The sequence below is a fragment of the Phaseolus vulgaris genome, chromosome 11, assembly GCF_051622355.1.
Source record: "Phaseolus vulgaris cultivar YP4 chromosome 11, ASM5162235v1, whole genome shotgun sequence".
Lineage (NCBI taxonomy): Eukaryota > Viridiplantae > Streptophyta > Magnoliopsida > Fabales > Fabaceae > Phaseolus > Phaseolus vulgaris.
The window spans coordinates 3,095,444-3,106,152 of record NC_143508.1 but is presented as its reverse complement, the minus strand read 5'-3'; the positions used below and the strand labels follow the sequence as shown (position 1 = coordinate 3,106,152).

The 10,709-nt window shown below is 29.9% G+C and overlaps 1 protein-coding gene across 2 annotated transcripts; it reads right to left on the bottom strand.

The window, feature by feature from the left end:
* Positions 1-2,072: 2,072 nt before the first annotated feature.
* Positions 2,073-5,689, bottom strand: LOC137821515 (putative magnesium transporter NIPA6). Of its 2 annotated transcripts, none has more exons than XM_068626145.2 (9): positions 5,325-5,689; positions 5,094-5,150; positions 4,901-4,991; positions 4,652-4,812; positions 4,426-4,553; positions 4,192-4,329; positions 3,077-3,169; positions 2,857-2,974; positions 2,073-2,707 (listed from the first exon to the last, which is right to left on the bottom strand). In XM_068626145.2, exons 1-9 carry the CDS (start codon positions 5,455-5,457, stop codon positions 2,613-2,615), a joined length of 1,014 nt encoding a protein of 337 aa, XP_068482246.2. In that variant the 5' UTR covers positions 5,458-5,689; the 3' UTR covers positions 2,073-2,612. The 2 variants fall into 2 exon arrangements, with proteins under 2 accessions (XP_068482246.2, XP_090153412.1); XM_090297286.1 differs by having other exon boundaries at positions 4,906-4,991.
* Between the last annotated feature and the right edge of the window lie 5,020 nt (positions 5,690-10,709).

Below are 10,709 nucleotides of genomic sequence, written 5' to 3'. Positions count from 1 at the left end.
TTTGACATAAATAGAAAATATTACATAACAATCTAAAAAATGTTATTGAAAACATTTTAAAAGTGTTGGTGAAATCTCAATCAATATACAAATAAGAATAATGATATATAATGTTAATCATAAATTAATTTAATAGATATATAAGATTAATACAAGATTAATATACGTATTAATTAAAACTTATCCGTGTTGAGGTCCAATACATACCTATAAATAGGTTTGCTTCATGTAAATATAATCTTACATTTTTAATAACATTTGTCACTTTCAACTAATCAAGGAGATTGACTTGAGTATCAGAACACCTCTTTTAGGTACACATCTTCACTCTACACAGAAGGAGATTATCAACATTATGAAGAGGACATCTTAAAAGAAAATACATACTACTAGGCAAGAGTGGAAACTTTTTCTGTTCACAGAGTAATAAAAAACAAGATAATAAACTTAAGAAAAGTTATCATTGAAATCTTGTCACTTACGGTGTTTTAGTGGGTTTCCATTATCCTTATCTTGACCTACAAGTTTGACATGTTCGAGATACTCTTTTTTCTATAAAATAATTGTACCTATTAGACGATAATAATTCATTTATGGTGTTCGAGATACTCTTTTTTCTATAAAATAATTGTACCTATTAGACGATAATAATTCATTTATGGTGTTGAATGGAATGATGGTGGTGTGGTGGAAGATCTATAAGACATTTTTTATTACCTAAATTTTTTTTATAAGTGTAAGAAATTGATTGAAAAGAAAGTTTTCCAATAAATTGTTGATGATGGTTCATATTTATCAAAAGGGAAAATGATTAAAAACTTCACTAAGTAATTTTAAGTTTTTTTTAGGTGGAAAAACGCAGTAGCCACTTTTGCTTATGGTAAATCTGTATCCGCAGCTGTCTCCCCGGATACTACTTATGGTGGGTTTCAATAGATCTATTTTCGCCTATCAAGGTGATTCAATACGAATAAGTCATAAACATTTTATATAAGAAAGTCAATATATCACTTCTAACCCAAAACCTTAAGATAATGATTTTTTTTTTTTTCTGAAATATTCGTTCTTACTCAATGTGAGAGAAACTCACGTGTTATTTATCAGTGTACTGGTTTGTTAGATTTTTTATATTAAAAAATGCTAAAATGATTTGACACCAATAAATCATGAATATTTTATATAAAAAAATCAAGACAACTTTCTTAAAAGAATGAGTATATGAGTTTTCTTTCTTTTACTTATCATACAAATTCCTTAGAAGTAATATGTTGAGAGATATTTGTAAAGAGTTGAGGTGTTAATAAGTACATGGGTATAATATGGGTTGTGTTTTATGGGAGTGAACAAAAATGCACTAGTAAAAATGAACTAAAGTTTTGCATCCAATGCAGTTGCAGTGTGTTATCTGTTAGGTGAAGTCCTGTTTTCAAACACAATTTTAATATATAAAAAATTATGCAATACTATTCTATTTTTCAACTAACAAAACGGTTGATTCTATCATGAGTTTTTTTTTTTAATTTTAAAAAATATTCCGACGAAATAATATTTTTTGACATTACTTTAGCTTTTGTTTAAAAGAATAAGTCGTGCTATAAAATATGACTTTTACTTATAAAAGTCATCCAGCTTGTCCATTTATTAAAACTCACCAGTTTTCTCCAATTCGTAAATTGGTCCACAAAATTGTACTTCATAAGAAAGCTTATTTTTCTACCTTATCCATTAATTTCATGTCCCACTTTTTTTCACCAAAATTTATTGAAAAGTGGAAATTCTAATTCCGGTCTAAAGAAACTGGAGAAAAGGTGCAAGTTGATCAACATTAAGATTGACACCAACCAAGTTCGCGTGGAATTGAAGCAACAATTTAATGAGTTATTTTATGTAATCCACAATAAGTGAGGAATGGGGATAGAACAAAGTTTTCCAAGATAGATGCAAAGCAAAAGCAGGTGCTTTGATACGAATAACTGTATTCAAATTCCTCTATATTTGATAGTGCCCTCAAGTCTTGAGAAAGAAAATCAGGATAAGAAAAAGGTAAAATAAAAATGAACAAAATAATCGACTTTTGCTGGTAAAATAAAAATGGTTCAATGAACTGCTGCAGAAGATCATAAGAATAAATATCTTCACCATCAACAAACCAATAGATCTGTCCTTTACCTAATTCAATAATTAAATGAGAAAATACAGACAGAACTATATGAACAATTACTCACTTCCTACAACATATCAATATGTGTGTGTGCGAAGAAAAATTACACTGGCTAAGACGCAGAGAGAACATGGCATATGATCTGGCTAAGACACAGAGAGAACATGGCATATGATCGCTCCAAAAATTTCGTTGTAATGAGACAGCAGCAATCCCATTTCAGTTTGGAAATGGTTTCAGCATTTGAATCACGATTATAGTATGTCGCAAGTTCTGAGATGGCTCTAGTCAACAGCATGCAAAGCAATGGTTAGAGAACTATAGCACCATTGATGCTTGAATCTATTAAACTCCAGGACAAGGTATCCACACTGCAGAAGCAACACATCATATGACCATGGGCAGCTCATGTCGTTGTATTGGCTCCATCAACCTAACCTCGTAGGAAAACTCAACGGTCAAGATAGTCTGACTCGTGTATAAGGATGAGGTGTTCATCCTCCACATCCTTCATCGAATCCTCACTAATTAACCATCTTGAGGGCTCTGCATCAGATAGAGAACATACCATCACTTACTTAAGTTTAATTGCAATAACGAAATCCCTACGAGTTGTAAAAGTCTATCAATGCATCCACAAACAAATGGAAACTGGCATGAATAAGACAGAAAGGAGTATGTTATTATGTATGTACTTTGCATATTAGATTCTTCCTGTTCTCTAGTCATGTGCAATATGATTGTTCCTGAAAGAACGGTGATGAATCCGCATATCTCAGAGGTTATGCTGCTAATATCCTGACCAGACCAATCCTGAAAGTAAATAATCAAGCCTATCACATCATATTGTTCAACAAAAAAGAAAAGTTGAGATATAACCAAAGGAATCAAAGAAAAATGAACCAATTATCATACCTTAAACATTATTGCACTGGCAATTATTGTAAGAGTTGTGAACATTACATAATATACAGGAGAAACAATTGTAGCATTGAATGTATCCAGAGCCTGAAATAGTTTAATAGTGAAATGAGGTCAGGATTTGATAAAAGCATTTGGGCTATACTTGTATAGATATATCATACATTGATGATAAGAAAAGTTTATATCAATGGGAACCTAAAGAACTGTATCAATTGAGAAAGGATTAGTGGAATTCTGTTGCAAGTCAGCATAAAAAAAATGTTCGGATCAGCATGTGGAAAGAAAACCTCCCGAGACTAAGTATAATTACTTATGTAGAGGATAAAATTGTTCACAACATAACACTTCTATGTATAAATTTCAGTGGGTCGTATTTCAAGATCTGTATGCAGTTCAAACTTCAATTTTTTTCCCAGTTCATACTTAAATATGAAATTTCAGAATGCGTGATTACCAACTAAATCAATTCTTTCCTGGACTCCTAACAATTAGAATGCATCAATTAGCAATATCAATTACTTCACATCACACTTAGCTGAAATGTATGAAAACATGAAGTAGGGGCTTGTCTTGCTATCTACATGACCAGCTGTTTGTAGTATGCATGAAGGAAGGGCATGTCACTTGCAAGCCATCGCCTTATAGACAGTATGAGTTATATATTGATTTTAATTTAGGATTGTTTTGATAAACTTCTCTAAAAGTACTTATGAAAATAGAAAATAAGAAAAGAAATTGATAAGTTCTTCCATGTACTAAAACTATTTTTTAGAAGTCCTTATCTGTTAGCCTCTTCAAACGAAGATTTTTAATTTGTACATAAACTAAGTTTAGCATGCAGAAAAACTTATTTCATTTTTTCTTCTAATTTTACTTTTTTTAGAAATGTTTATTGAGAAGTTAATCTAAATATACCTCTAATCTAATTCAAAAAGCTCTCAACTTTTACTCTAATTACCAAAACTAGAAGATCGGCCTTTTGATCTGTTTTCCTCTTCAAGTAAAAAACCATAATCATGCATCAAATGCAGGCCAAAGAAGCAAATTTCCCCTTCAATATATGTAAACAAGAGCCTATAGTCTCAGTCGTAAGTTGCATCACTCACCCTATTAAGGTAATTCAACTGTGTAATAACACAGATTGTTGCCACGCTAAGAAAAAACCAAGTCTGAGGATAAGCTATTTGACTTATTCCATCAAGTGTAAGCTTTATTGCAATTCCAATGGCTTTTATGCTCACAACCTGAAAAATGTAATAAAATTCACGTATAAAGTAGCACACAGTTAGCTAAGCATTGCAATATCGCTATGAAACTCCATCACATAGAGACTTAATTACCGTAAGTGAGCCAACTAATGAACAAATTCCTAAGTAAACCAGCATATTATTCTGTCCATAGCGAGGTTCAAAGTGTATGATCAAGACCAAAACCCCTGAAACTGTTGCTATCACGTAAATCAGAAATGCTGCAGGAAAGAAAGGGGGGAGAGAGAACATCGGTTAGATACCAGAATATAGTTATGCAATAAAGAGAAATTTAAAACGGGATAAAATAAAATCCAACCTGGTTGAGTGGCCAGATCCCATATTTCTTGGACAGAACTTGGAGTCTGCTCCAGTGGCGCATGGATGACAATAACAATTGAACCCACAATGCAGGATACACATCCCAACACCCCCATCTTAGGAAGCCGCTCCTTCAACAAGAAGTGGGACAAAACAGCGCTACCCACGGATACTTCATATGTTAGTTCCACCATACAAATACAAAATCCACCAAAACTATCAAAATTTTATTCAAAGCTAAGAGTACCTAACTATAATACTAAGTGCACCAAGGGGAGTAACCAGAACTGCCGGAGCATAGATATAGGCCACAAAATTTGCAATCTCCCCAATAATCACTGCAAGCACACAGTTCAAGATCCAATTAAGTTTAATTTCAAAACACAAGATAATCCGAGTACAAGAAAGAGTGAGAAAGGAAATAAAGTTGCCACTCTTACTCGTTACCATGCCAGCCCACCAAAGCGGCTCTAGCAGATAAGTATAACCGCCAACTCCTGAAATTTTCAAAAATCAAAACCTGGATCACAAGCTAACAAGTATACATAGGATCTGATCTAAAACACCATACACTATACAATCTGAAATGTTGATCACACACGGAAGAACATCGTAAAACGGTAATTTGGTAAACAGAGTTGAGTTATTGGCAATGAAGAAAGAGAATTGACCTGCACGAGTACCGCGTGCAGCAGCACGCTTAAGACCCTTCTTCTTCAAGATGAAGCTTGAACCGATGAATGCACTGGAACTCATCGCCAGTACTAACCCCTTGCAGTTATCCGAAACCCCCATCTCTGTCATTCCCTCAATTGCTGCAACGTAAAGATTCACCGTAGAAGAACAACAAACGCTTCGATTTCCCCGCCAAAGAAGAAGCGATGAAATTTGATCAAACGTTGTGTTTTGTGTTTTGTGTTGTGCTGCTTCTGTTTTCAGAGGAGTAAACTTGCTTAACGCGGTATTCCTGAAGACTAAAGATGCGAATGCGAATGCAATATCAAAATCGCGAGACCCTTTAATTTTAATTCATAATAATAAATAATAAATAATAATAATATTATTATTATTATAGTCCTTCACTTAGCAGAAGTTTCCGCGCGGAGTAATCCCGTGCTTCGTGAGAAACTAGCCCTTACATGCACCCGCTGCTGATGGGATATTTGTGTTGATCCGTGTTGCAACGTGTAAGATAGGTATTGGTTCTACTATTTTGCTTACATCAGTGATGATGACGTGGCTGATTCCTTCACACGCTACACGGATTCAGGAAGTGGGATATTTTCGCTCTTTCTCTTTCACTCTTCTGTCATTAGTTTTCGTTTTTTTTTTTTCTTTTTGGTTTTATCTGCGATTGGAATTGTGGTATTCTATTCTTGTCCTTTATCCGTTGAAGATATTGGATAATTATCTAATGAATGTAAAACAAATCCACTCACTCATACTACATATTCAAAAATATCTCTCATACCTAAATTAGGATATTATTTTGAAATTATTAATTTTCATTATTTTCAGTATTATTTCTTGTGTTCTTATGTTATGAATATTTTCCTTAAACAACGATGAACCAATAACTTTCTATGTGATCTCATTTTCTATGATATAAAATTGTATAAGTATGAATATGGTTGGTATTTTATTATGTTTTGGATTATATAATTTACGTGAATGAATAAGCATTGTTATAATATCATGAAAAGTAATAATGAATAAACTTAAAATTAATAATGACGATATAAAACTATTGAATGATTGGTGTGAAATAATTATTACCAAGATGCTGTTAGGATTAATAAATTATAGTATGATATATCATGATCAAGTGCTGTAATCATTAGTGAGTAATTAATATTAAAATGGTGGGTTAAAATTGATTCAGGAAACTGATTAAAGTTAAACAGTTATATTTTAGAAAAATTATAACAAAGTAAAATGCTTAGCATAGTGTAATAAGAAAGACGAAGATTTATAAAACTATAACTGTGAAGTAATTAAAATCGTATTTTTTATTATTATCAAAATATTGAGTACACATGTTCTAATATAGTTGAAGTAACATCGTGATTCAATTTTTACATCATTTGATTAAGATACAAACTGATACTGAGTAACCTGAAATTATAATCTAAAAGTAGATAGCACATGCATAAAATATTTTAACTATTTTTTATTTTTTTTATTGAATTTATATAAATAGTTATAAATTTAAAATATTATTATAGTTGAATGTTTATATCTGAGATAATACTCAATTTTTATTAATAGTGAACTTTGTCGACTTGCTGATTGTTATTTAAAATTAATCATGATATTAGAATCCTCCTCCAATATATAATTTGTTAAGTAAATTTTTATAAATTATTTTATAGGATAAATTTTGAAGGACTGAATTATGAGGCTCAGATATGTCTCTTAAATGGTATATCCGTGTCGAACATACATATCAGATACCGATATTTGTACGACACTCGTAAGACATATATCAATGAAATATTCAATTCAAAAAATATTTATTAGATTTCTGACAATTCTAATACGATTCTAATACAAAATTAAAACGAATAAGTACATTAATTTTCTAAAAACTCAAACTTATTGTATAATTTTTTATTATGATTATAAAAATAAGGAACAAATTCTTTTAAATCAACCATGAAAAAACATTTTTCTCCTTAAAAGAAAAAAAAACTAAAACATATTTATGCACGTAAATCTTTATTATCAATTTATATAATATTATAATTATATAATATATAAATTTGTGTCTCCGTGTCTTACATTTTTAAAATTAGAGATTATACGTATTTTTATGTGTAGACATAAGTATCAACGTTAGTGTTTACACTTACATATATAGTAGTACTTGAAAAAGAAGAAAATACTCAAGTATAGTTGGTGATACATAAATTAAATTTCTAATAATTAATTAATGTAATTTAACTTAACTTAAAACAGTGCTTTTGATGATAAGTAAACACTATTTTTTTAAACTTTCAGAGTACTAGAATTCCAATAAAAATATTAATTTAAAATATCTAATCAAAGTTTATAAACTTGTCGAATAATTTAGTGAACAAAATCTTATATTACATTACAGTTTTTGGTGTCAAAGGAAGTTTCCCTGAGTTTCTTTCTCGTACGTGGCATGCACGTTTAACATCGTGTACGCTTAAACAGAAATATTATTTACTTAATGATTTTTTTTTCTGTTCCATTTTATCAGGGCTGAAATAAAGCAGAAACAAAAGGCCTAAGGCCCAAGGCCCAACCTAGATTCAGCAATCTCCAATGGCCCACTATATAAAACCCTGACAACCTGGCTGAAAATAAAATTTAATTTAATTTTTAAATAACAATATTAAAATGGTTAATTAATCTTTATTTTATTCTTTAAAATAAATCTACCGTTTTATTACTTGGTAGACTATACTTCTTAATCTGTTTAAAATTTTTAATATGTTTTAATTTTAATTTTCAATAAATACATTTTTAACTAGGTGTAATCTTAAATCCTTTTTTTCTTTTAAAAGAAATCATAAAATGATTATGATTAGGAGTTTTCAGAACTAAATCCAAAAAAACTGAAAATTAATATAAAAATCGAAGCGTTTGTTTCATTTTGCCGTTTAATCCAAATTGAATCAAATCAAAATTAATTATTTAAATATCATATTACATATTACTTCACTTATATACGTATGCAGAGAATTTTTTTTTAATGTACCCAACTTAGTTGACACTTATAAAATTATTGTAAAAAAGTAATAAAATATAAAATATATTTCAAAATATGAATGAGGTGAAACAAAATTTATCTTGGTAGTTTGAATGTTTTATAATTAGTCTCGAAAGAGAAAAATATTAAAAAAAAATACTACCGGAAATAAATAATACATAACGATTGATTTTCATAATTATGTTTTAATTTCAAACAATATTATATTATATGGGCACGAGATTTTGTAAAATTTATGAGAAATAGATCTTGAGTGTTATTTAATATTTATATCACAGTATATATAGATATAATTTGTTTTTTTTTTTTGCTTGATTTGAATTGTTAACATGTGTAAGTAAATTGTTTAATATTATACAAAATATTTAAAAATAAAATATTTAATTATTATAAAATATACAAAATTATACATTAAAATCGCAAAATCCATCCAAACCAAATTGTAAAATTTTTGATTTTTTTATGTTCGGATGTATATGAAGTAAAAACCAAATCAAATCGCTTCACGAAAATCTTAATTGTAAACATAGGTTTCAAGGAGACACATATAATGCAATTTGCTATAAAAAAAAGTGGAAAGCAAGACAAACATTTAAAATTTACACATGTAGATTTTATTTTATAATTTATTTTAATATATTTCCTTATTTACTTATAATAAATAAGAAACAATTAATAATTTTTCCTTTAATGGTCATACTTGCAGTATTTTTTTACTAAATATTCAAATTTAAAATTTTATTGATTTTTCTTAATTTATACAGATAGATCTGTAAATGGCATGTATATATAATTTTGTAGAACAAATCATATTAGTCAAAAACCAACTGACATTATCTCTCACAGATTTTTATTTTTTTTATATTTCTTATATATTTTTCGTAATAGTGTATTTATTCTCTTTAAATATATCATATTTATGGTTTGTTTTCCATTTAAATGTATTTTTACTTCTAAACATGTTATTATTCTCATTAGTTCGGATAAATTTACCTTTTGTATTCCAAATTTAAAATATATCTTTTTTATTTTTAACATGCACTTAAAAATTACATTGCTAACACTAGTGCAAAATGTATAAACAAATGCAGTTTATTTAGTGCAAAAATGTATAAACAAATGCAGTTTATTTAGTGCAGTTTTGCGCTCAAACGCTTCCGTAAAAAACACGGTGACATTTTTGTAATTAAGTTCATTTACAAGGGCGACTATTTGTATAACCACCCTTTAAATCAAAACGTTTGATTTACGAGTGCGACTTTACAAATAACCGCCTTTTTACAACCTTTTTAACCTTAATTCAGAAACGCACCACTTACGATACTCTCATTTCTCTTGCGCTTCATTTCTCTTATGTGTTTCCTCCATTAATTGTGCTTCCTTCTTTCTTCCTCTCTTCTTTGCATTGTCTTTGTGCCATCAATAAGCATTGTCTTCCTCTTTTCTTCTTCACCATTGATTTTTGTATGTTTTGTGTTTCTCTTATGTTTTGTCTTATGCCATTGCTAAGGTCATGCTTGGGAAGATTCTTGTTTGCGCTTTTTTGTTGTGCCTTCCTTATCGTTGTTGCTACCTTCACTGGAGAAATTTTATTTGCGTTTTTTAGACTTCCATTGGATGAAATACGAAGATGTATAATATGGATGCACCAGAGATCAAAAGAAATGCTAAAATAATAACCATGTTCTTTCTGAAAAGATCAAAGTGAAATCCTAAACGTCTATCGTTAATGCGATTTATAAATGTGGCTATGTAAATAGTCGCATTTATAAATCGAATTTACGAATGCAGCTATATATAGTCGCCTTCTTATCTCTTCCATTTACTAATGCTCATCAAATGCGATTATATAGCCGCCCTTATAAATGTAAAATAGTTGCACTCGTTTTGCTTTTTTGCACAAGTGTAAACTGAACACTCGCCTAAACTGAACACTCGTGATAATTAGTAACATCAAAAAAATGTTACTAAATCAAAGAAAATGTTACTAATAGAAACATGAGATAGGTTGTGTATGAGTGATTGAGAGAAAAGCTTACTCTCTTTGAGAGAGAGAACGAGACACAATGAGAGTTATCAATCACGTAGAAATGAAAGAAGAAGATGAAGACGGATCACGAACAAGACGGAGACCGAGCATGGAGAATGAAACGAGATTCAGAGAGTGAGGAAGAGGAATGAAACTGAGATTGAGATTGAGAGAGTAAGAAGATTAAACGAAAGAAGAAGACTGAAACGAGAATGTGAGAGAGTTACAAGAACGAGATTGAGATTCAGGAAGAGGTTGTATTAGTTTTTTAAAAACTTTAAAAAACAT